The 27695-nt window shown below is 39.7% G+C and overlaps 1 protein-coding gene and 1 long non-coding RNA gene across 7 annotated transcripts in view; one reads left to right on the top strand and one right to left on the bottom strand.

Moving 5' to 3' along the window:
• LOC307215535 overlaps nt 1-7281 on the bottom strand; it is a 144103-nt gene extending 136822 nt beyond the window's left edge. For both annotated transcript variants that reach the window (XR_013838551.1, XR_013838552.1), the window contains exons 1-2: nt 7198-7281; nt 6381-6525 (exon numbers count right to left, since the gene is read on the bottom strand). This is a non-coding gene — a long non-coding RNA (uncharacterized lncRNA). The remainder of the gene's footprint in view (nt 1-6380; nt 6526-7197) is intronic.
• Nucleotides 1-27695, top strand: part of LOC307215528 (uncharacterized protein) — a 186924-nt gene that overhangs the window by 3308 nt on the left and 155921 nt on the right. For 2 of the 5 annotated variants that reach the window (XM_079974868.1, XM_079974869.1), the window contains exons 1-2: nt 7335-7459; nt 25262-25347. In XM_079974868.1, coding sequence (XP_079830994.1) covers nt 7357-7459; nt 25262-25347 — 189 coding nt within the window. In that variant the 5' untranslated portion in view covers nt 7335-7356. Of the gene's footprint in view, nt 1-7334; nt 7460-21032; nt 21096-25261; nt 25374-25474; nt 26878-27695 lie in introns of those variants that run through there. The other 3 variants (XR_013838529.1, XR_013838530.1, XM_079974867.1) reach the window with 3 other exon arrangements.

Consider the following 27695-nt stretch of genomic DNA (forward strand, 5'->3'; position numbering starts at 1 on the left):
CAGAGCAGCCTGCAAGGTCTTGAAACTGAAGCAGTGTTCAAATCTTTTCTGCTTCCCAGACTAACCTGTTACTACAGCTGTAAGGAATCGTAGGGCTGCATTGATGTCATATACCAAGGTATAACCTAACAGGACTAGGATGCTGTGTAAGGGGCAGTTGCGAGGGCAGACTGCCTCTGTCCCTGTAGAGATACACTATCTTGCAGCTACATCACATCAGGGGTAGAAAAATGAGTGTTGGTGCAACAATGCCTAGAGCTTGGTGCTGTGGTTTTTATGAGTGCTGTGTCTGAGCAGCAGTTTATCAAATTAAGTAATTAATCTTTAATATCCTGCAAGTGTTCTGCAGTAACTGGTCTGCATGACATCTGTTTCAGGGATCATGTTGTACACAACTCCTGAAGTCTCAGCATGCTGGGCTTCTGCCCATAGTTATTCCTGCTCCATTTATGAAACTATTGGATGTGGTGTGCAATGAACAATCTCCACTCCTGACTTCCTGTCATTAGCATGGTGTTTGCTTTCCTAGCTAAAAGGTACCTGTCTCTTCTAAGAGTACTTTCCTTGCTTTTGGCTATACACTACAGCACGTCTGGGGGGAAAACTTAACTGCTGTGCTGACATGTCATTAACTAAATAAAAGTGACATGCCTGTCTTCAGTATTTGCCATTGTGTTTCTGTGCGCATAGACCCAGCATTAGACAGGATTAAAATCAGTCTCTTGAATTCTACGGAATAATCTACCCACTTAACTTTTCCATTAAAACTCCTAGGGAGAGTGGAGCATTGCATGCACAGATTAGAACTTGGGAGGAGGGTTTATATACAGGGTACATAGAAGGAAGCCAGCTTCGCTCTTGTTCACTCAAGCAATTGCTTCACTTTTTGTGTAGCCCAGCGATATAGCTCCACTGCTTGAGGAGCTTCTCTAAATGTTGGCCTACTGGATTAGGCTTAAGGAATTCACAGTTTCATCATCGTGACTTGGGGGACAGAGACCTCTTTTCATCAGAAATGTGTAGGTGGTGTGACGGACAGGCCATGGGTCTTCCTCCTTGTGACCCGGCAAACCAGCTAGAGCTGCTGAGACCATCGGCTAATCAGGAGAGAGAGGGGCAATTCATGGTGTGTAATTATATATACATACAGATTTTTCCAGAGTGCCTCCTTAAACTTCTAGGTGGGGAGTGAGTCGACACCAAGGAGACTTCACATAAGTACAACACCTTGCTGCTGTGAAATCTTAAATGCTTCCACAAACAGTTAATTATAGCTCGCTACTGTGTAATGCAGAAGTTTTACTGGCAAAACACCCAAACTATGGATCACGTTACCCAGCACCCATCCTTCAGTGATTGTGTCTGTCACAGGTGGCTTACTTCCATGTCTGGGGACACTGGTCTCAACAATTCAATACCCAGGTTTTGAGTGCAATTCTACACTTTGTTGAAGTCCGCAGCAATTATGGCCAACAAAGTAGCAAGACTTACCTACTTATTGAGGAAATACTGCCAATGTTTAAAAAGCAAAGGTTAAAAGCCAACTACAATGCAAAGCACGAGTCTTACCTAAAATATAATTTTTCTGAATAGTCTCTAATAAAATTATTCACAAAAAGCCTTATTCTCGAGCTGTTTCTAGCTTATGTTTAAAGTTAAACCTTTAATCCTTTCTCTGCTGAGCTCTCAAATGTTGCTGCCCAAATCTCTGAATCTTCTTATCTCCAAAACTGTGTCACTGCCTATAAAAAGATATCAACTTGTCAATCATTATCAGCATATGCAATATTTATAGCTGCTGCTTCTATTCCAGTTAGAAGAACTATGACGAGCACAGCAGAAGGCAGCATTTATATTGGCATGGCCACAAATCTTTAAACAGGTTGACACACAAGTGTATAGCTTGAGATGTCTCCTTCTCTAGATGTGACTAACTTAAGTAAGCAGTTTTCTGCTGCTCCAGAGAAGCGGGTACGGAGCAATGGTTCCAAACTACAAGAAAAAAGATTCCACCTAAACATTAGGAAGAACTTCCTGACAGTAAGAGCTGTTCGACAGTGGAATTTGCTGCCAAGGTGTGTGGTGGAGTCTCCTTCTTTGGAGGTCTTTAAGCAGAGGCTTGACAACCATATGTCAGGAGTGCTCTGATGGTGTTTCCTGCTTGGCAGGGGGTTGGACTCGATGGCCCTTGTGGTCTCTTCCAACTCTATGATTCTATGATTCTATGATTCTATAAGTAATTTATTTGGTACTAGTGCTGTCATGAGCACTATCCAAGAAGTACCCAAAATAGCCACACTCATTATGGGAATGAGTATTAGTGCTGTTAACGAATGAATTCATTTATTCTGGGTTATATTCAACTAAGTCATAATTGGAGTATTATTATATTATTTATTAAATTCGTATACCATCCTATAACCGCAGGTCTCAGGGTGGTTCAGACATATTGATTTCAGTATGTTTACTCAGAGAGCGTATGACTAATGCCAGTTATTATCCTTTATAACAAGCTAAATTTATGTAACACCTTTCTGCCAATGCATTCAAGGTGCTTTACAATTAAAAATAATAACACAAAATAAGACACATTTGTCAGGCCAATGGTGATGTCTATGGAACATGAGCCTATTGGCTTCTCTTTGTTTTTCTGTGTGTCTTTTACACCAGATACAGTTTTCTGTTAAGAGTACAGCAATGTTTTATATGCCTACCACACAGATTTTTTTTGAATTCTCACCAGGCGGGGGTGGGGGGAGAGCTTGGAAGGGCTTGGGAAAGGGCCAGAGTTCAGCAGTAGAGTTTTACATGCAGAATGTACTAGGTTCAATCTGCAGCATGTCAGGAAGGGATGGAAAAGCTTACTGTTTGAGTGCAGCACTCCATACTTTCAATCAGTGAAGACCAGGGATGGGGAACCTGTCGTTCAACTACAATTCCCATTACTCTAACCACTGATCATGCTGTCTGGGGCAAATGGGTTGCAGTCCAAAACATCTAGTGTCCCACAAGTTCCCCACTTCTGGTATGCACCAAACTGAACCGATATGACTCAGTAGAAGACAGCTTGCTGTGTTCCAAAGCTCCTACACTTGCAAAACTGGTTGAACTGAAGACATAAAAATGTAAATTGTTATATTAAGAATCCTAACAAAACTGCTTCTTTATTATTATATCTTAGAGGCAAACACTGGAATGCTTAATAAATGTAACTTTCCTTTTAATTCTTGTGTTTCCATAATCATTTTATCAGTGTCATAAAACTCTACTAGACTGCACCATTGCAATTATCCATTTTTATTTTTAACTTTTTACAGCTTCTTTTGTACATTACTATGCATGCAAACTACCTAATGTAAGTAGTAATAAAGCTGCTAATAATAATGGAAAGGTTAAACTTAATATAATTAAGCCTGATGTTCAATTAAAACTGCCCACTATGCTAAGCACAATGCCAGAAAAGACGATAGTAGATTATCTATCTTGCCATCTAAAGAGCAAACATACCTATTGTACCACCTTCCTATCACTGCTGGACAATAGTGTTTCAGTGGTTTGCAACCATTTTTCAGTGGTTTGGAAAGCCTTGACCAGCAATGATATTCCATGGATATTTTTTAACCTGATGGTTGCCGAATTACAATCTTTGTAAAATAAATACAATGTGGATGGAATGACTGGCCTCTTTTATGTATGTTACTGAAAATAAATTCATGTATAGTACAGTACAGGAGGCATCATCACAACCACAGTTTGACACAAGCAGTACTATATACTCGCTTCTCATTAAGCAGAGCTTAGAATTTGTTCTGATATTTCATGTGTCTGAAATCTATTGTCTATGTCTGACTGAAAGAATAAGGATCCTTTAGTCAAAGGCTGTGCCCTCCTTCGTTAATACAATGCCATGTACAATGATGACATATACTATGTCATTTTAAGAGATTATGATACAAACAAGGATGTTCCCTACCGTGTATACTGTACTATCTTGGCTAAAATCCAGGGAACATTTAAACATTATTGTGAAAATGGCCTTATCCCACTGATTTCTGTCTGAGAAGGGGTGGGAACCTCCAGCACACAGGCCAAATACAACATCTTTTATCCAGCCTTGGAGACTTGTCACATCCATACCAATCTTGCTCTGCATACTCCTCAAGTGCTTTGGCCTACCTAGAATGTGTCTTTGAAATGTAATGATGCATTTTGCTTGCCTGGGAAAATGCAAAAGATAGTTTGTAGAAACCTCTGTCTTCTCCATGACTAGTCAAATCCATTCCTCAACCCACCTTTGGTTCTGGCCCTACTGCCCACCACTGACATGCAACTCCTGTAAGCTTGCCCATCAGGGAATGCAGCTGAAAAGGTACCCCGACCTTGTGTCAGATTTAACCTTAGTGTTTTAGTACTAGCATGTCATTTCAAGGGATCAATACATGTTAACTTTTTGTCAGAATGCATTCATATCAGTGTAAATAATTTCATCTTATTTTTATCCTCTTATAAGTTAACTCTCCTCACTTGGGTTGTGTTATATATATATATAGAGAGAGAGAGAGAGAGAGAGAGAGAGTTAGTTAGTTAGTTAGTTAGTTAGTTAGTTAGTTAGTTAGTTAGTTATCAGGCATGAAAAACCTTTCAAAAAAATCAAGCAAATGCATATGGAAGTTGCCTCTACCTGATTTTCAGTGATTCCTCCTTACCCCCTGCATTCCACCTCAGCCCACCCAATTCAGGAGGTTCCCAGGAGAGGCTTTTCAGGGAACTGCTAGGGGGTGGACCATAAGCATCATCAATACACCAGCACATCTCTGGATGCAAGTCACAGGCGTTTTATCTTAGGAAATTGTGATGAAGATGTAACCATATTTATTTTAATAAATATGGAAAGGCTTGTGTTATTCAGAAGACATTTGAAACCTCTGGAAATCTCCTACATTAATTAGTGTCTCCAACTCTGATATTTCTTAATAATATGGTAAATAGCAATATGGTAAATGGTATCTCATAAGGAGATACTATGCTGCATGTAAAAAAAACTAGCAGCCCCTGCAGATAGGACAGTGGGACTGTGACATGACATTGGCAGTTACTTTAGATCAGAATCCTGTTCACTGGTCCTCTTTCAGCCTACATGCATTCAAGTCTTACAGAAAGCAGGCTCTCTGCTCACATAGGTAAGCCTATACACAAACTTTTTGTGCACACATTAGATTGTGCATAAAGTCTATTACATCTCCTTCTATGTTTCACCAATTAAAATACAGTTTTGCTATAGATCCTTAATAGTTGCAACTCAAAATTCCACATACAAGAAGCAGAAAGCAAAAGACCTGATAACAAGGCTATTCCCGACTAAACAAAACCAATCACTAAATACTCTAGACTGAGCAATCTAGTAAATCAAGTTACATACCTAAAGTGAAAGACAAAAAATTCCCATACCAATTTAACCTAGGTGAATATGCCTTTCTTAGCTCAACATGGGGTACAAGCTTTGACCCAATTTCAAAGCAAAATTTGAACACCAAGTTCTGTCTGAAAGCAATTCCTAGCCTTCTATTGCATCTCCACAAGCAGTTACTAAATTGTATTTAATATTTGAAAGAAAGACACACTGCATATTAAACACCTCTGATTCTTATTACTTTCCTGCACACACACTACTACTTAAAGTGGAATTTCTCTTTGCCCTGTTCCCATTCCTGCCCCTCATCCATCTCTTTTTCTCTCTTCCCGTGCTCAGCACTAGAATAGCATAATCGAGCACAGGTATGACTAAATGGTGAACCACTATCTTGTAAGCCTACAAATTGGGCCATCCCTCTCATAATTTTATTGTGAGGCCTAATAGTGATAGGCAACATGTAAGTAATAAATTATTACATTATTAAATAAATAAAAACATCATTATTAAAGATAACTGCACCCAAAGACAAAGGCAAGTAGTTGACTCTTGACCTTACAGAAAATAGGGCCTCTTAGAAGTTCCCAAAATAGAATGCTTGAAAGTAATTTGGAGCATTTACTGAGTTTCTGTATTTTGCAGCTACAAAGCAACAATCAGTAAACAACAAGGATTAGGATTGGAGATAAAAGCTTAAGCAGTAGGTAACAGAAGCAGTGCAAATATACACCAGACTCATTTAAGAAACTCTCTCCACTACCACAACTTCTACTGTGTGAAATACCATGTGAAAGAGGCCTTTAATGCACCAGATATTACATAACAAATCAGTGAAGTGAAAATACAGAAGTGTATTGTAGAGGATGGAACTAGTGCATTTTAAAGATTAGGTGCTAAATTTTAAAGGTCTAAAACAACTATGGCAGTACTAGGCAGGGCAACTAATATGTGCACTACCACCTTACCTTACCTTAGTTATCTTCTGTTTCCCACGAAGACCACTGCTACTGGTGTCTCCCAGAAAGTATAAAGGCTCAGACTGCTTTCCTCTCAAACCAAGAACTTGGCACAGGAGCAGAAAAGGAAGATTTGTTAGCCATGTCCATGGGAGAGACCTACAACAAGGGGGTGGGGAGGTAGAGATGTTACTAAATAACAAAAAATAAGCTACTCCCACTCATTGTTAAGCAAATAAACTGTCAAATAAGTCCCCAAAGAGCAACAGGGTGGTTTGCACATGGAATGGGTTGCTCCACTCCTATGATTAAGGGGGGGGGGGAGAGAGCTGAGTTTGCATTCACTAGTGAATGAAAAAAATATGCTAAAATGCTAAGCAGATACTAGCCCAGGCAACTGACAAATAATTTTGGAGTTGAGACCTGCTAGTAACTTAAAAGAATATATACATGCAAAGCTTTTCCAAGGCAACAGGCTGACTGAGGCTGTATTCCAATTGCTAATTTACTTGGGAGTAGCTCCCATTTAAGAGAGTGGGCCTTTCTTCTCAGTAAGCAGCCACAGGGTAAATTTGGGGTGCAGCAGCTTGTTTGTTTTAACAAAAAGACAGAAGAAAATGTTACTAACTTCGCATTTTTCTCAGAAGCAACCCAAAGGTTTGGTTTAATTTTGTCTGGAGATGGAACAGCTGCACAATTAATGGCAAATTTGCATACCAGCCAGATAAGACTGTAAGGTTTTGGTGTGGTCAGCATTTGCTGGATACAAAACCCCTTCATTCCCTCAGAACAGACAAACCACGACACCCATCCTCCACAAGGAACACCTACCCCGTAACAGGTAAGACTGCTATTTCTAGACTACAAAAGCAACCGACTCTCTTTCTATAGTAGGGAAGAGTGGAGCAGCCTGGGAAGAAGGGGCGGAACTGGGGCTGCTGACTACACTGAGCATGTGCAGCATTCCAAACTAGCTGAGTTCTGATTTAAATGCAGCAAGCAGGTGGGCTGCAGCTGCTCATGATGTTCCTAGCACAGCAACGCATCTCTGATTATCATCATCAAACAAACGTGGTAGAGCTGGGTGGTTCAGGTATGTGGAGAGTAAGCTGTTGGTTTCAGCCTTGGGGGATTGAGCTAGGAAAGGCATGCCTGGCTCATGTGTCCATTCTGCTTGTCATATCATAAGAGATGGGCTGTTGTTATTTTACTAATGAGTTCAGTAATGGGATGGCACAGAAATATTGCTTATAATGAAACAATAAATAATGCTGGTACAGTAACCCTCCCCAGCACCAGCCAGTGTTGTATCTTTTCCTGGCCTTCTCTGCATATAAATGAAGTGTAAAAGTAGACAGCGATCCCTCATAAAACCTTTCCTTCCACAAATTATAATCACTAGTACAGTGGTACCTCGGGTTACATATGCTTCAGGTTACATACGCTTCAGGTTACAGACTCCGCTAACCCAGAAATAGTGCTTCAGATTACGAAATTTGCTTCAGGATGAGAACAGAAATCGGGCTCCGGCGGCATGGCGGCAGTAAGTGTGGTGCTTCAGGTTAGGAACAGTTTCAGGTTAAGAACGGACTTCCAGAATGAATTAAGTACTTAACTCAAGGGACCACTGTACAGGTATGAGGAACCAGTGGCCAGCAAGAGTGGGGAGTGATTTGACACTAGGGAGCCCTAGGATTTTGACAAGCCCTGGCAGTTTGGCTGGCCGATTGGATGCGGCATAAGATCTTCTGAGAAAGGTTTCCAATCTAGGCTCTCCAAACAAGAACTGAAGGCTGCAAAATCCTGCCTTACATTCTCACAGCCAAAGGGGAATAGCTAAGGCCTGCCACTGCCAAGTTGGAACGGAATAGGAAGCATGTGTAACTGACCCTTTCTAATTAGGATGAGACCATGGCTCTATTCAGGCATTTTCTCCATTTTGCTTGTTGTGGGCATTGTGGAAAATTTAAATTGTGATTCCCAGTCCCCCCCCCCTTTTTTTTCTGGTGATCAAACGGCTGCTCCTAGGTTTTAGCTATCTAGGAATAGGGCTCATCTGAGGCATTTTGCTGAGGGACACCGTAAACCAGCCTGAAGGAGGAGTCAGTCTGTTTCAGCCACAAAATAGGTTGATTTCTTATCTCAAAGGAAGAGAGAATCATCTGTATTTTTTCAGCACACATCCTAGAATCTTGGTACATAGCGTGCTTTTGCAGTGCAGTCCTCTTTTGTCTGGGAATGCCTGCTTACCCTCAATAGAGGAGCACAAAATAAGTAGCACTCTGGAGCAAACATCTCATGCAGGCCATGCTTCAGAGTGGCAGATGTAAAACCTTTATGCAATTATGAAGTATCCTCATATCTGTGCATTACATTCCTAGCAACAGCTGTCAGTGATGTGGAGACAATGCATGCACATGCAGTTAGAGTGGACCCTCCGGATACGAACTTAATTCGTTCCAGGGGTCCTTACATACCCCAAAAAGTCCACAACATGAGGTGCTGCTTCAGCACACGCACATGGCGCAATAGACCGCTTCTGCGTATACACTTCCAGGTTTGCCGTGTTTGCAACCCAAAAGTTACGTTATACGAAGGTAACGTAACCCAAGGGTCCACTGTACTGATGTGGCCTTGTGCTGTTTGGATACTGCTGGGTATGACTCTAGTCAGTAGAAGGTAGGGTTGAGACAAACAGGATAAATATACATTGTGATTTCCCACAATGGCCTCTCTTATGCAAGAGTATGCCATGAAAGTAGCTCTAGCCATGTAGTTTGATTCAGAACCCATCCTTGTGAATATCAAGTAACTGTAAATAAGGAACTTTTTTTCTTTACTAATGGAGCTTCTGTATGTTTTATTTTGCCTTTTAAGCAATGCCAGTGACATGTGAAAATGAGACAGGGGGGGATGGTGAGAGTAATTCCAGGCAGCTCCCGTTTCCAAGCTTTTAACTCTGCTGCATATGTGTGTGTGTGCATAAAATAAGCCAACCAATTTATTTATTTTTAACCTATCAAGAACTAATGTGATGATGTGATTTTCAGCACTAGTCAAGAGGAGCTAAAGTGTTTAAATTGGCCTGAGAATCAAGCTGTTAGTTACACATCTACAACTTGTATACTTGTGTCACAAGCATAATGCTGTTGGGAAAGTGAATAACTTCTAAAAATGGAAGTTAGTCAGAAGTGTTCATTTACTCAGATTCTCCTCAGCTGTAATGGATGGTAAATGTTTGCTTTACTCTGTGTAGGTCCCACATTATAAGAAATTGCAATGAATATTCATTTTGTTGCCTTACCACTTTACCATCAATGAAAATGAGGGATTAACTAAGGCAATACTTTATTTCCTTCTGTAATTGTGAATGCATAACATTCATTATATTATTAATCCATCTTGAAATGTTCATACAAAGCTATTTTGAGCCATTAGTTGCGTCACTGTAATTGATGGATTACTGCATTAACGTTTAATTTAGTTTTGTTTTCAAGGCATAACACTCAGTTTCATTCAAGTTAATTGTATAACCAAATAAGGAAATAAATTGTTCCAGGAGAAAGCATAATGCGATTTAAGGATTCTTCCCAATTCAAGCGATTTGTTTTTGGCCTCAGAAGAAGTTGCAGTTTAACTTTTAGATTTGAAATCTAAAAATGCCACACACACACACACCTGGCTAAAAGGGGGGGGGGAGTTTTTCAGCTGAAAATTGTGCTTGAAAGAAATTTGAACAATTTTTTATTCATAAAGGCTTGATAAATAAATTCTTAAGTTTCTCTTCCTCTACCAGAGTTTAATCCCCTCTCCAAAATCAAGACTAGGTAAGGTATTATTTTGACAACACATAAATCAACAAATAAAAACTAGACTCTGTTAAATTATAAAATACTAGTATAAATAAAAATTATTCAGTATGGCACACCAGATTCCCCATCCAATTGTGTATTTAAAAGTCACCAACATTATGTTGTTGTTGTTCGCTGTTTCTCAAATTATGCTTATATTTAAAATGTATTATATGAGCCATATTTATATTCACTTGTCTGTGCTAGTAAGAACATTTATCTAATACAAAAAAATATGCATATGCCCATTTGGCTTCTGTATGTTATTGAAAACTGTGTCTCAAGTCTGTGAAATGTTACAGTTTAAAGTTTCACTGGTGCAGTAATTTGCTTTTTTCCTCCTAAGCTTTTATAAGAAGCTGTTTTTATACTTAGGCCAGGGATCCATCTAACCCCTCACCTCTACTTTGACTGGTACTTCTCTCTGTGAGAATACTTCTCTATACGAGAAGATCGGTACTTTTCTCTTCCAGCTTACAACCTGATCTTGTTAAGGCAGAGAGACAAAGAATGAACCTTGGCTGCGCAAAACATGAGGTTTATCATTCAGAAGGCTCTCCCTTTCCCCAAAGGTCCAATCTTTTTCACTTTTTGCGCAGAGGTTCCAACTTGAGCTGACCACCACAGCACTGCAAACAAGTAGGTTACTAGCTGTGAACTGCTCTTTATCTGCCGATACAGCAAGTCTTAGGATCAGGCTGCAAGGGGTACATTTTATTATATATTGTTTCAGAAAGAAAAATGAAGAGAGAAACCGCAAGCGTGAGAAATTACTCTGGTAGATGCAGCATAGCTCATTTGCCTCCAGCATCAGCTGGGGGTAGATGTCATATATTCATGTCATGGCATAATGGCACACTCTAGGCTATTCTCATATACATTCTCATTCCAAACTCATTTGTCAGTTGTCTGTAAATCCAACATCTTCCTCATGCGGGCTAGTTTATATATCTTTTTCTCAGCTGGTTGTAAACAAATTCCATGTACTGTATGGCAGGTGACAAATAGATGGAATTGACCAGGTGAGGTTTTGGTGCAATCTACACGTTGCAGATAGGCCAGGCTGTAGCTTATTTACTGGAATTATTTGGAAAGGATGGCAGCTGTCATATCACAAGAATATATATATATATATATATATATATATATATATATATATATATAGTTGCTTTGCAGGACTGAACCCATTGTTGTTGCTTAGAAGGATTTGCTTTGTACTTGTAATTGATCGCTTTGTAATGGTTCAGCTTAAATGCATAAATCATTATGAAGCACTTAGGCAGCGCTATATTCCTATCCCATTTGGTGTCTGACTTGATCATATGGGGAGGGGGGAGGTTGGCATCATGCATCTACTTGCATGCATTGGGAATCCCAGTAGTGGTAAACCATGTGACTGTGCACAAGTCTGTGAGCGTACAGTCATATACTGTACTTAGGTACAGTCCTCTGCCATATTTGGGGAATTCCCCACATATGAAGAGATAAATTGGTTTGTTAGTGATAAGGAAATGGTGTGCTGTTGTTCTGAGTGACTTCCAAGATCCAGCCACAGATTGTTGAGTGTCAGCTGGAAAAAAAAGGAAAACAGATGGGTGACGAGAATTCACCTGGTTGAACCTCTAAATATCTGGTACCCTGGGGGGATGATTTGGGTGTCAGGGGAATGAGTAACTCTGTGTTCCAAGGGTGAGAACCCTCAGATCCTGAATGAAGCCCTCCAAACCTCTGTCTGACCTTCAGCATTCCCAAGACCACCCTCTCACAGGCACTGTTTCACACCATGAGTGTTTTTACCTGGCTGGAATGTGTCCTTGAACCCTGATAATGCCTCTGTCTTGTCCGTCCTCATAAATTTACATTTATTACTCTGCTCACTTTTGCCTCTGGCCCCACCCCACCCACCAGTGGTATGTGGCTCCTGGAAGATTGCCCAAGAGGTGATGCAGCCCTTGGGCTGAAATCGTTCCCCCCAGCCTGCTGCACACTGTACATAGCACTGACTGAAGAGGGAACAGAAAATGGGCACCTCCAGAAACTCATCCTGCACCCCTTGGTACGCTAATAAAATGCTTGGGTTCAGGGCTGACAGCCCCAAACCTGGGCCCACCAGCACTGTTTTGCACAGTAGGGGAATGCTTCAGAAAGGTAGAAGAAAGGAAATTATAAATATATATATTCCTTTTATTCTCCTGAAATTACTTCCACCCCACTCAGGAGCTTTAATGGTACTCAAAGGCTGCCTGGAGCTCTGAATAGGAGCATCCTGGACAGTGACTGAAGAAAATTTTGTTGCAAATCATACCTTGTAAGATTATATTATCATGAACTATATAATATTGTAGTTGTTTAGGTCAGATTGCCTCGGCTGTTTTGTTGCCATATCGTGAAAAGTCATGTGGGCTCTGTTCACAAATATACAGGCTCGCTTCCCATTCCATTGAAATCTCATCTTCAAATAATGCTTCTTTCTATAATCTAAATCTCCTGCTTAGAGCTCATCCACAAGCAGTCAAAGCAATTACCTTTTTAACTTTGTCCTCCTTGTATATATTAAAGCAGGATTTTCATAAGGGTTCTTATTTATATTAATATATTTTACTTTTTTCTATTTACTTTATGTATAATACATAAAGGTAAAGTGGTTTGAACTGATCTATTAAATCAGTCTTTATTTGCATATTATTCAAACAGTTCACTATTATGCTGTAGAAAGCAATAGATGGAAACATTCTGGTGCCCTCATTCTTTCTTGAACTGCAAGTAATCTCTGATCTCAAAACCTTTGCAAATCAATGCAGGATTGTTTATTATACTGGAAAATGTTCTTGTCTTCTTAAAAAGACTGCGTGTGTGTGCATACATGTTGACAAATAGGAAAACATATCCATGGAATGACTGAGAACACATTATTTATTATAGGTTGCTGATGATCTAATAATTCACAACACAGCAAACCAGCAGCATCAAGAAGTATCCTGAAAGCTCATTAATAACTTTTTTTTTAAATGATGCATTCGTAGGCTGTCAATTGTTCATGCTGTCTATGGAACAATGATTTTTTTTCCAGTTGTAATTATATTATGCACGTTTTAAAAATGTATGCCGTATTTGCATCTGAATATTTCCCCTGAATAAATGATTTGGATTTTTTTCTCCAGCCAGAATAAATGCAAACATAGGCCTTTTCCCTCTTATATAACTGTCTATATGAGAAATGCTACTTCGAATTCCTATAATATTCTTTATGAACAAACTAGATTTGACTGTGCAGACCAGTATGTCATGTTGGGTTGCTGCCATAATCCCAAAAGGTGGGGGTGGTGGGAACTTGAAAGCACAGAGGTAGGGGAGGGAGGTGAACTCCTGCTTTTCTCCCTCAAACCTTGTCTTTCCCATCCCACATATTTTCTTGTAACCGCTCCCCCCCTCAAAGAAGAAGAAGAAAGCAGCCAGAGAAAGGTATATTCAAAAAGAAAAATGTGATAAGAAAGAGTACAGCTCTGCCTTTCCATCTACACAATTTGGCTCTTGAAATCTACCCCAGCTTCCCAAATTGGATTGTGGCTGTCGTTATCTGCTGTACTTCTGTGTGAGACAAAACATTATTTATTTTATGCATTTATATTTTTAGAAACATTAACTTCACCAGCCTTGATGGGGAAAAAACCTGATAGAAATGAAAATGAATATTTAAATAAATATAACATGAAACTTTTTGCAACTTAGGCTGCAGTCCTAAATTGGCCTCCTTTAAACACTTGCCTTGGAGTAAGTTCTATTGACTCCTGGGTAGACATGTATACATTACTGATTGTTCTTGTTTGTTAAAGGTGAGTTCAGAAATGCTAATAAAAATCAATAAAGTTATGCCCAGTAAGGCTTTGCATTGTACTGTTGAGAGTATATTAACTTATGGTTTGTGTGTGTGGGTTGGGAGCTGCACAGTCAGGGGAAAAAACAATGCTGTCCAGGGTTGTAAAGACTGCGGAGAGAATAATTGGGTGCACTCTTCCCACCTTGGATCAAATCTATGCTTCCAGGTGCTATAAGAAAGCTGCAGCGATAGCGCAGGATAGTGCACACCCCAGAAATGATCTCTTTCAGCTGCTGCCTTCTGGAAAAAGGTACAGGGTTATAAAGACTAGGACTAGCCGCCTGAGAAACAGTTTCTATCCAAATGTGATTTTGGTTTTAAACATAGTGTAAGGAGTCTCTATGGGAGTGTATTGTATTTTAAAAATTGGGTATCAGAATTTTTAGGGGGCTAACCAGGCTGGGATAGCAGGTTTGCTGGTTTTGAATGTCTTATGTAGATCCCCCCCTCCAATTTAGTTGTTCTGTATGGGGCAATGACAATAAGATTATCGTATCACATCGTATCGTAAAGGAAGTGTTGTTGGGCTTTTGTTCCACGTAATTGCCTGTTGCACCTATTCAATCTAACATGGTGCATGGGCTGCAATTCTATGGTGTCTTGGAGGCTTTAGGACTGATTAGATCACCCTCTTCTACACTGGAAACAGAACTCCAGTGTCATAGAGTGAGATCCTTCAATGCTCTGGCTCAACCGACATTTGCGCTATGACCTGCGGGCCCCAAAATTTGGGGTGACATCAGGAGTGACTGGGGGCATGCTAGGGGAAGAAGCTGAGATCCAAAATCCAGGGTTCCTGACCTGCTTCCCAACTGAGAAGAAAATTAGAAGAGCTCAGGGACATACCTAAATCTCACATTCACTTTCCCTCCCATTGTTTCCAGTGGAGAAGAATGTGTTGTGGGGGAGTTGTTTTAAAAACAGGTGAGCTTTGCAGGCCTTAGCATATGGTTGAATCTACTTGTCTAAATGAATTGGGCAATGTTGTTGCTTCTCTTGTTTTAATGGGGAGGAAGTGTTCAAATATGTACCATAATCCCTTTCCCCCATGCACCTGCATTTAAAGTGGTAGAATCCGAGAAAGATTGTAAAAGTACCACCACCACCATGCTGTATTAATGGCAACTCAATTCTCCACATTCTGCTCAATAACAGAAGTATCAGCAGGCAGAATTGCAAGTTTATAGCATTAAACAAACCTTTAGGGAGGGGAGAAAAGTTAGTCCAATGTGGACTGAACATGCTCCGTGTGCATAGAATACCAGCTGCTCAAGGGTGGGAAAGAATGGAAGGCCAAGATAAAGGGGAATAGGATGGAATATTCTAGAACAGGCTTCCTCAACCTCGGCCCTCTAGATCCGTGTTTCCCAACCTTGGGTCGCCAGCTGTTTTTGGACTACAACTCCCATCATCCCTAGCTAGCAACACCAGTGGTCAGGAATGATGGGAATTGTAGTCCTCAAACAGCTGGAGACCCATGGTTGGGAAACATTGCTCTAGATGTTTTTGAGACTACAATTCCCATCATCCTTGACCACTGGTCTTGCTAGCTAGGGAACATGGGAGTTGTAGGCCAAAAACATCTGGAGGACCAAGGTTGAGGAAGCCTGTTCTAGAAAAAGGCACAACAGGCTGGCTGGGATCCTGGATCCTTTCAGCTCAGTACTGACTGCAGTGACTGGCACTGACCTTCCAGATTTAAATAATAATAATAATAATAATAATACCTTTATTTTCGGACAGAATTTGCTTCTTAGCCCTACCTGGAGATTCCAGTAATCAAACCTTGGCCATTTTGCAGGCTCTGCCACTGAACTATGTCCCTTTCCCAAAGCACTCCTCATTGGAACACTATGGCAGGTCCCAGTTGTGCAACCCTTATTCATACAGCCACAGTCATTTGCAATGTACATATATCCTCCTGTCAAACACCTCTACATGCTGCTCAGAAGGTAAGGATAGCACCTGTGTGCATGCAAATATAGCTTCTGTTCCAAATGCAGGATGGATCATGTGGAGAGTCCCTTTGCATATACAATTGTTTATTAGGACTGTTTCTTAGCTTCTTTCTGTTCACCACCTCCCTCCAAGAAAGGAAAATAATAGGAAGCACAGAGGTAAGAAAGAGAGAAGTGTGCTAAGTTTTTTTTTTAAAGAGGCCCTCATTACAGTTAGTAAGATATGGGTGATATTAGCACATGGGATAACAAGAAGTTTGCCGTGTGGTTGATGTATAAAATATGTGCCTCGATATCTTGCTTATTTTTAGATATTCTTTCTCTTTTTGAATTTCCATAATGAGCATGTTGTGCCTGTCAGCATCCTAGTTCCTCACTGAAACCTTCCGTCTCTTTTATCACCAGAGTCTCAAATGTCTTGTCAAACCTCGTAATTATTTCCTAGAGTCAAATCTGCCATTAATCCTCTCAGGAAAGCTCATGCAAAGTACCGTCACTCAAGGAGCATGAAGGGAGGAAGGACATGATGTGTCTGTGTCATCTCTTCAGTCTTCATGGTTCGTTGTCTAGGAGGAACTGAAACTTAAGTAACATGCCCCAGATAGAGGCACAATAGATAATATTACCTTTTGATATTCCATTACAATGCAAACTAGAGAAAAATAATAATGGTGGCAACATTCTCTCTCCTTTTTTCTTTTTAACTTGGGTCTAATAAAAAAAAAAGAGAGAGAAAGCACATTCCATCCACTGAAACAACAAAGACTTATGGAAAAAGAAAAGTAGTGGGAAACTAATTATCGTTCCTTCGTATTTGGCCATGAAAAACATACTATTTTGGTGGCATATTATTTTCATGCATAAAAATATGCGTTCTTAATTATGTGCATTATTAGTTCCCAATCACTATCATGAAGGCACATCTCTGTGCTCTCTTCCTGTGTTGCTCTTCTTACACTGGAGGAAAATAGTGTGCTATTTTGAAATACTAACTTTTTTATCATAGTCTCATTAAGCAGAATATTATTGCAGTTTGGGGGGAGACGAGGTAATACTTCTGTGCAACATGTAGTGCTCAAATGGAAGCCCATACATTGAGTTCACCAACAGAAAACAGTTATTCAGAAAAACTGAGGTCCAATTCATGTGGCTCCTGGTAACACAGAGCTTTTGATGGACAGTAAAGGAGGTGCTTGGTCTGCTTCATGTGTGTTGAGATCCCCAGAGAGTGTGTTTAGCTGTGTGCACAAAGTCAGAATATATAATTTTCTTTCTGGGCATGCAGTGAGGTAGCCATCCAATGAAAGCTGAGTGTTGCACCCAGAATTGTACCTGAATGCCCCAGTAGAATATCTTTATCAATTGAAGGTATCTGAGGTCAGAACAGGTTCTGTTCTGTTATTTGCAGTTGAACATTACAATACAAATATCACAAATCTGAGTGGCAAGTTTTTGAAAAGTCTCTGCTGGTGTTAGAACAGAAATATCATTTGAAAGGTGTCAGTTCTTTTAAATAATTGTTAACTGTAACTTCCCTTTTCTGCATATACCACACACTTAGGACCAATAAATTGACACAAAAACAGTAATGGATTCTTTTAAGGGTGCTCAGAATACTGATGAAAAACCAAATTAGTACTCCAGATCCCACTGAAGTCAGTTACAAAATTACCACTGACTTTTATGGTTCTGGATTGCAAGCTGAATTATCTTAGCAGGGCCAGTTACTATCTCACAGTCGAGACACAGCTGGTTTTAATGTGTACATTTCTTGCAGCAGGGATGTCTGCAGGATTAACTTCAGACTTGAAAGTGAAAAGATAATGTAAATGTGAGAGAATAAAACCAGGCCATAGAAATTGTAGCAGCATATGGTGCAAAAGCTGAAAATGTGCATGATGCAAAAATAGCTCCAAATCATAGATATTTAATGGGCTTGAACTGGCTGTCTGTCACCTGTGAGCCTCTTCTAGCCAATGTCTGAGCTGCTGTGATTTCATGACATGTTCAGTGTTATGACTATAGAGGTGGAAGGATCAGTCACAAAATTCTGACAGGCGAATGTGATGGAAATAAAAGACCGAATTGGCTGGGGGCAACATTGCATATTGCTGGGGAGGGGGGAGGATGACTTAAGTAGAAAGGTTTTCTAAAGAGACAGCAGCTAGGCAAGAAGAGGTGGTGGAAGGGAATGTAAGATTAACCTTTGAAGATGCCACATCGTGCATGTATTAACACTCAGTTGTCTGATTCTAAACAAAAGTGAATTTGCTAGGAGTGCACCCTAAAATACAAGTCTGCACACTTTTGCAGGTAAGATAAGGTATTGCAGGTAAGATACACAATGAAGTTACTGAAATCACAACAAATATTGTTGTGATTACTGGAAATGGATATGGTTCACATGTTCAGAGCAACTAATGCAAAATCTAAAAAGTATACAACTGGGGAAACATGTTAAAAAACAGGATATTTAAAATTCCTGGCAATACTTTAATTACTCAGATGTTAACTTGGCTACAGCAGAATGCAAAATGAAGAGCAAAGACATATTTCTGAAAAGTACTTCAGGATTGTTTTGTTCCATGGCTTATTTGAAGCATTTGTCTGATTTGAGGCTATTTTGGATGAAGTCCTAGAAAATGCATGAAGTTTGATAAATATGGCTGGTTCAGAGGAACGCCCATGATGATAAAATATAATTAGGCTTAGAATATTGTTCATGGCGATGGGAAGCAAACTGAACAGGCTGGGTCATCAATAAAAGTTAGTTTGAGGAAATATCAGATGACTTAATAAGTTTAATTGGAGTTTTATTATCTGAGAGGGGAGACCTAGTGCTAGGAAGTAAGATCATTTTAGGAACAATTGCATATGCAATTAAAATTCATCTTGATGAAATCTAGAGGGGGCAAAGCAACAGATGCAAATGTAGTTAAGTGGCAATGTTAAAATAATTCTAAACAGAAGGCCTCTTAAAATACATAAATAGAAATACATTTAGTTGGGAAGTGGGAAATCTAAAAAAGAAAGAAAGATGCAGCACAAGTTAAAAACATAATTAGAAAAATAAATTGTAAAGAGTATTTTAGATTGAAAAAGAATCTTGTTTTATTGACAGTGTCTGCAAAAATAATAATAATGAAAGTGTAGTCTGCTTAGGGAAATGGAACACTAGAAAATGTGTGCAATTAATTGTGGTGAAGGGAGAAGATGGCAAGCTGAAATTTCCAATCAGTATTCTTGTAGTATTTAATTCTGGTGTTTTGTAAATGTCTTTTAGTACTTAACAGCTGTGTGAATCCATTTTACAGATGAAAGCATGTTGTGAGCTGTCTAAATCACACAGTAGCCCACAGCTAATGCTTACTTACAATACAGTGGTACCTCGGTTTAAGAACAGTCCTGTTTATGAACGATTCGGTTTAAGAACTCTGCAAAACCAGAAATAGTGTCCCGGTTTGTGAACTTTACCTCAGTCTAAGAACGGAATCCGAACGGTGGAAGGGCACTGGAGGCAAGAGGCCTCATTAGGGAGAGTGCACCTCGGTTTAAGAACAGTTTCGGTTTAAGAACAGACTTCCGGAACGGATTAAGTTCATAAACCAAGGTACCACTGTACAGTAGACTCACAACTTGCACGCATTTAACTTGTGCACATTCAACTTTGCACGCTTGGCAATTTAAAAAAATAGAAATGGGGGGAAGGGGAAACTTTGGCTTTAATGGTGGGTGGGATTGCCAATGTGTTTTCTCTATATGCAATTTTGGCTTTATGCACTACCCCCAGAACATAACTCCTACATCTGTTGTGGGTCTAATGTATGTTTTTAACCCATGCTGAAAAGAAAAGAGAGGATGTCAGTATTTTCATCCCTCCCATTGCAAGGATCACCAGATCATGTTTGTTTTACTTTCTGTCTGTGAAAAAGGAGAGGGCGGAAGCTACTCTTTCCAGACTTCCGTCCCTAGTACTGTGCTTTTTCTTTGATCTGTCCAGAGACAGGATGGCAGTATGAGAGCTGTTTCTCTTGTACATGTTTGTTATGTTCTTTTATTTGTTTAAGCGGTAGAAATAAATTAGGTATGCTACAAAACCTCCACAGCTTTGCTTCCGTTACTCTGCTGCATTTGATGTGCTCACATGAACAAATGTGAGTCCACAGCACCAGGACCTATTCCCCGGGAATGCTGTGCTCCTGTTCCTGTGATCGGAAGGTGCTCCCGTCACCCAGCCCATGCAGGCACTGAAGACATGGACTGAACATGGGTGTACGGAAAGAAGGTGCCTTGTATGTTTCCCATTTGGGGAGTAAATTAGTTGGGCATACAGTTTTTAGTGGGTAAATGGGCTTAAGCATCTCTCTCTTCAAGTGAAATTCTGGAAGCTCCATTACATAAGACAAAAACTTTACAAAAAAGTTTGGAAGGGCAGGTGATGTATCTATATAAAACAATATACAATGCCATATCAGGAACTTTGAGCTTTATTTCAATTTTATTTGCATTGAAAGGCATCAGTCTGCTGATGAAAATTGAGAGGTTGAAGGACAGCACCCTAAAAATTTTAATACTATAATCCCTTTCTTTTAAGTCTGTTGCTCATAACAAAAGCTAACCAAATGTTTCAGCAACCCTGTGACAAAAAATGTAGCATTGTTTGTTGCTACATTTTGTTGAATTTAAGAGATAGGTGGCAGGGAGCCCTAATTACTGTTAGATACTGTAATCTGCCACCTCCTTCAGCAGCTGTGTTGTCGTTCTAACCAGCACTCCAGACTAGCAGTAATGTTGGTGAATGCATCACTCATCCATAATTTAATTGAGGGGACTGACCTGGCATATATTATCAAGACCTTTGTAGATCACCTGATCTCAATTAGCTATGTCCCCAGTGTACTTGGTTCAGCACCAGCAGAGACAGGAGAATCAGGTTATTTGGGCTGCCATAATGCATTGGAATTCCACTGCTTCTGTCAGGCAACCAGACTTCCTGGGGACCAAGAGTGAAGCTTGTACCTGGTGTTGGGCCAGAGAGTCAGAGTGAGTGTTCTTTTAGTGTTCCATCCACGTCACTGCTCAGCAGTCTGCTTCTGCTAGGTCAGGGAAGAAATTTCAGAAGATCTGTTGGGAAAAAACCGAGATGTGGTATTGGGAGATTTCATCATTAGTACCAAGGACACCTTGGTAGGTCCAACCTGCCTGAGCACCTTCTCATGAGCAATGTAAATAGTCATCCAAATTTCTACAATTGGATATGAGAAGACTTTTACTACCAAAACCTCTGCTTGCATTAGTGGTGGTGTATTGTCCGCAGTAATGGCAGCACCCCACAGAGCATTAGGACACCCAAGGAAGCATTTATGTTGCTCCCTCAAATACACTCTGCCCAAGTTTTGAATTTCTGGTAATTTCTGAATTACCTGTTTAATTCAAAATGACAGTGACCATCCTACAAACCTTCTAGGGAATAATATGATTGATTCTTGAAACAGCATTATTCAAAACATGAAAATATTCAAGCAGGACGGCATTAAAAAAATATATCCTGCATTGCTAGAATTGCTGAAAGCATATTTCTGTGTGAAAATAATGTCCCTTTAGCCCCGGTCTGTATATAAAAAGAGCAGGTTTTTGAGATATTAGCAAATGTCTTGGTTTGCAAACTGTTCTTACTCCTATCAGTTTTGGCCACATCTCTCAAATATGGTTCATTCAAGACCCCCCCCCCCAAAAAAAACCCCGTATTTCATTTTACCTGTTCATTTATCCTTTCCTTTCAACATACCTTTCTTCTGTCCTCTTTTGTGCCAAATGTGAGGGAAGCAATAGCCAAAGGACTCCATCTATGAAGTCAAGCACAACTTCCCATTTAACCTTGGAAGGAGGCCACATGATTGACATTTCCATTCCTAGAGTAGGTCCAAGCCATTACAAGAGCCAACTAAATTTCATTTTGCCTTATCTGCAGGTTATCATTCTTTCAAGAATCATCACATTCTGACAGGATCTTGATTTAAGGTTTTCAACTCAGCTTGGCTCAAGCTGAATTCACAAGGTCAAAAAGATTCCAGATTTGTTCATAATACAGAACCAGAAGATGGAATGCCAATCCTTTCAAGGCCCTGGAAGTGGCTAGATGTGTCTCATATTCCCATTCTCAATTAGGGCAATTTTTAAGGCTGTCAGCTCACTTTCCCCCCCTCATGTGGGTCTTTTCTCTCTTCCTTCCACATATGAAACTTGTGACTAATTTTATCACATTTTCTTTTCCACATCATTTGAAAGTTTCAGATATTTCTGTATTTTCAGTATCGTACTATTATGAAGAAAAACAACTTGATTTTTTTTAGAGAAAGAGTTATAAGTTGGTAACAATATTTTCTCTTTTCTCAATAAATGAAAGAAACAAACAAAATAACAAGGAAACTAGTGAAAAAAGCATTTTACTTGTATTTCATGCATGTGGACCTGAATACTGCAAGGGGAACTATGCATAGATTTAATGTTAAATGTGGAGATATCCCAACTGATATGAAAACATACACAAAGAAAAAGCAAGTGAAGTACTGTTTATTTTGAAAACTGTAAGAACAAACAATCCTGGGGCTGATGATCCCATAAACTTGTATTTAACCCTTAAATGGCTAGGCAGATCAAACCAATTAATACATGTTATCCTCTACAGAGCAAACAGTTGATTGGGCTGTGTTAACCGAAGTGCTTTAAAAGCAAAAAATTAATTGTATGTGTTTGCAGCAAGCATTTGGGAAGATGTGAATGTATAATTTCTGCCTGGACATCCGTTACACATTTTAGTGATGAGGGAGCACTTTGTGTTTTAAGGATGCATCACAGAGAAATTCTTGGTGAACATAGTGCATTTTATGCATGCATCAGGCAGAAATTCTTAACTATGTACTTAGTATAACTAGGTACTTAGTATTGGGGGGGGGATGCATCAGTAGAATATTTTATATTTTCCCTATTCCACGCCTCTAAAACTAAATTATGTTTTCTGTGAGATGAGGGAGAATTCCAAAACAGCAGAAGACACATGGACATTTTCAGATAAAATTCCCTTTGATATTCTCATAAGAGTTTTGACTCTTTATTTTTCACTTAATAAATTAACCACTTAATAGGTATAAGATATTACCTTCAGTTGCATGGACTCCATGTGCCTATTCCAGTGAAAAGACAAATCCTTTCCAAATCTGTTCCAGTACAGTGGTACCTCTGGTTACATACTTAATTCGTTCTGGAGGTCCATTCTTAACCTGAAGCATCACTTTAGCTAATGGGGTCTCCTGCTGCTGCCATGCCGCCGCTGCACAATTTCTGTTCTCATCCTGAAGCCAAGTTCTTAACCCAAGGTACTATTTCTGGGTTAGCAGAGTCTGTAACCTGAAGCATATGTAACCTGAAGCATATGTAACCCGAGGTACCACTGTAAACATACAAATCTGAGAGTTGGGTCCACCATTCTGCCAAGGTAGAGGTGAGGCTTGAACACAAGATTCCATACCACATTCATATTGCTGTCATTAACACCTGCAATTTCCCAGCATTCTGGAACTTGAGTGAACATGGAAAACTCCATAACACAACATGCTGAACCATGTTTTCTTAATTTAATAGAACACTTTCTGTTCTATTAATAAACAAGCCATAGAATGCCGCACAACGGACCACCACCAGCAGCATTTTAAACCTTTGGATGAACAAGATATGCTTTTTTTCATTGAATTGCTGATGGACCAGGGCTGGAATTGGATACCAATATTAATTTCAGTGCCCACATTAGTCTGCAAGAGTGGTCAGTTCATCCAATTCAGTCTTCAGGATTCATTAATTAAAACTATATGGTCTATTGATCGATCCTTTGAACAAATCTTCACCAAGACTGGATTGAAATGAAGATTTATTACAATGTCTGCAAATGATCCAGTATCTTTCACTGTTACACCTGTACTCTACTGAATATTTTTTCCAAATATGTTCAGGCCATCATCCATCATTTTATCCTTAGAATTGGAACCAGCTCACACATACATGTGCTTCACTTGACCTATCATGATCTTCTTGTTCACTCAATGAATGTGTGAAATGTCTTCTTTTCAAGAGTATTATTTCCAAGTTAGCACCAAGTGATCTGTGTAATTTGTGAGCACTCATTAGCACATAAAAAAGCTATTGCTTAATTTTACAGAAAGCCAGTGTGGCGCAGTGGTTGGAATGTAGGAATATGACCAGGGAAGCCTGCTCTCAAATCCCTAGGCAGGAAGAACTAGCTGCACAATTCTGAGATGGGGGGCACCTGGCTTACCAGTAGTACATGTAAAATGGATGTAGGGGACTTAGATCCCAAACTTTATGTGAGTCAACAGTGTGATGCATCAGTTAAAAAAAAAAGTTAATGCTATTCTAGGCTGCATCAACAGAAGTATAGTGTCCAGATCAAGGGAAGTAATAGTACTAATTTATTCTGCCTTGTTCAGATCCCACCTGGAGCACTGTGTCCAGTTTTGGGCACCACAATTTTAGAAGAACGTGTGCAGAGGAGGGTGACCAAGCTTTATTGAGGGATTTGGAAAAGTGCTGTTACATGACAGATGAGCAAGCTTGTTTTGGCCTACACTGGGGGCTAGGACTTGAACTGATAGCTTCAAGTTAGAAGAAAGGAGATTCCGACTAAACTTCAGGTCAAACTTTGGCACTGGTTTGGAGTGAATTGGACCGTGTTGGGTTTTGGGATGTTAATTTGAGATTCTTTGGATTTCAGCATTCAATCTCTTCACTCTAGATAGGTCCCGTCCCCCCCATAGAATTTTTTTTTTTGGGGTGGTTGTAGTCAATTTGTGGAAATTGTCTGAATTAATTATGAAGGAAAAGGTAGGGCAATCTTAATCCCTGACTCTCCCAAATTTAGTCAAATTACATCACTTGGAGTTTTCAAAGAACAGTAGGTATGGTGGCTATCACAAAAAGCTGACCTCCTTCTTGTTACTGTAACCCAAGCAGTGGAAATGATAAAAATACATGGTATTATTTGCTAGAAAGTCATTATTTCCCTTTTCACTTCATAAATTCCTGGGATGCTTTGTAACCTTCTGTTTTTCCTCCAGTTCTTTTGCTGATTTTGTTGAAAGCTGAACGAATCCACCAGGTACAAATAACCTGGCTGTAGTTTTATTCTTTTCTTTCAGAGCCACAATTGCTTCATGAAAATAGAAAAACTGTAACACAGCATTACAGGACTCTATATCATTTTGACTCTGATGGCCTGTTTCAGGTCAGGTATTTCGACAAAGAACTTTGGTGAGCTATTCGATGCTCAATAATAAGTAACAAATAGTGTGATTCAGTGAATTTGTTTTCCTTAGAAACGGCTGACTGCAGTCTTTTATTTGAAATGTTAGGTAAAGGCAGTGCTGCAGACAAACATTCCATGATCCTTGATATACTGAACAGATGACCTGGAGAAACTGCCTACCACAATGAAGGATATTATGGCTGAATTTTCCAAAAGCATGTTGTACAAAATATGGATGTGGATTCACATGACCAGACTAAACCACAATGCAACTTTTGCTCACAGTAGATAAAAGATTAAATGTTTTAACATATGCGCAAGCTGGAACTCAAACTATGCTTGCCAGCTCTTTTTGCAGGGAGATGATTGTCATCTTATGGAAAGGCTATCCAGTATAAACTCTTTCATTAAAATTTTGGAGGTGTTTGGAAAAGCTGAAATAGTGAATCTTAGTATTTTAAAGTGCTAGTGATATTGAAATTGTGTATAAATTAAAAGCCTACCAGCAGCCCCTTCCTGTGGCCAAACACTGTGATGCTTTGCTCTGAGTTTGTAGACTGAAAGCAACAGGTAGTTGCAGCAAACTTCCATGTATAAAAGAGGAGATAAGCAGCGTTCCCAACAGCAGCTGTTCCCTTGGCCAGTAGCTGGTGTCAGGCAGAAGATCCGGGCATTGAACAGCAGCAGTTGCAGACCCGAGGGCTGACTGATATGACAACCACAATTCCCTAGGTTGGAAGAGGGGTTGGCCCACGGCACAGCCACTAACTGCCTGTGCCATGTGCCCTTATCTGGCCTGCCCCACCTCCCACGCCATACCTCCCCCTACCCAGAACCACCGTAACTGGACCTCTCCCTGCCCTCCCCAGCTCCTCTCCTCCCAGTCATATCCCACAAATGCCCTTACAACTTAATTAAAAACAATTAATACACTACAAAATAAATAAAAGGATATAAAAACAATTTAGAAGAAGAGGCCCTCTCTGCTGGACAGCAGAAGAAGTTCTTATGAAGCAGTCCACCCTGGGCCAGGTGGAGATAGGCAGCAGCAGGGCCCTCAGGATCTCAGGAGGGTGATTTGGTTAGTTTGTTCAATAAGCCATGGTTTGAGAATACAGTAGTACAGACTGGGTCATAGTGTGTGTTAACAAGAGCACTCTATAGCTTGTTGCTGTGTTTAAATTAGAAATGCTTTATTACACATTACTGGTAGGGGAACAATAGTACTGGACAATTGCTACTAGTTTCAAAACAAACATGCTTTATTTCATAAAAATTAACATTTTACTATTGTCTCTTTGAAGAAGAATAAAAAGTCACCACTCCATTCACATTGCATATCAAGTAAGTGTCATTATGAAAACATCATTAATATGGAAATTGCAACACTTTGATTAGCACTTGCAGCCCCCTTTTGTAACAGAAAAAAGAGGAAGGAACTAACCAGATTGCAGCAATTTACATAATAAAAACCCAGTAGTGGCAGTGCCACCAGTAACTGAAACTAAAGCAGGCTATCATGTCTTTTTAAACAGTTTAATGCAGTTTTTTAAATGTGCAGTACAAAGGAAAAGAAAATATTTTTCTTTAAACTGACAAACTAATTGAAAAGGAAATAAATCATAGATGGATGGTGTCTTTTAGGATCATAGTCTCCTGTAAACTATGAGCCTAACAATGCGATGTAAGCATATTGTCATTTCCAAAATAATGTACAGCCTTACCTTGGAGTAAATCCCATTAACTCAATGATGTTTAGTTCTGAGTAAATGTGAATGACATTGTGCTGTAACAAAATTCCAAGTAAAACAGCAATCAGTCATATATTTCCTATTACAATCAACGCAACCCATGTTAAAATTTCAATAGGAATTGGATTATACATTCTGTACTCAGTTTCAAACTACACATACCAAGGAAATACTTAACTCAGGGTTTAAAATATAGAACTCTTGAGAATGGACCGTGTTCCTGAAGAACGTTTGTTGAAGATTGAAATTCACCTACTATTGACATTGCCTTGATCTTGCTTGCTACCTACCTTACTTAGGAATGTAATACCTCCATTGTAAAATGTTTGTATCTTGATTTGTTTCCATATTGGGGTCTAGTTATGCCAAATTCATTCCTTTATATGTGACTAAAGGTAAAGGACCCCAGACGGTTAAGTCCAGTCAAAGGTGACTATGGGGTGCAGTGTTTATCTTGGTTTTCAGGCCAAGGGAGCTGGCGTTTGTCCGCAGACAGCTTTCCGGGTCATGTGGCCAGCATGACTAAACCGCTACTGGCACAAGGAGGGCCATGATGAGTGCCAGAGCGCACATAAA

This window comes from Podarcis cretensis, assembly GCF_951804945.1.
Source record: "Podarcis cretensis genome assembly, chromosome: 4".
NCBI classification, from domain to species: Eukaryota; Metazoa; Chordata; class Lepidosauria; order Squamata; family Lacertidae; genus Podarcis; species Podarcis cretensis.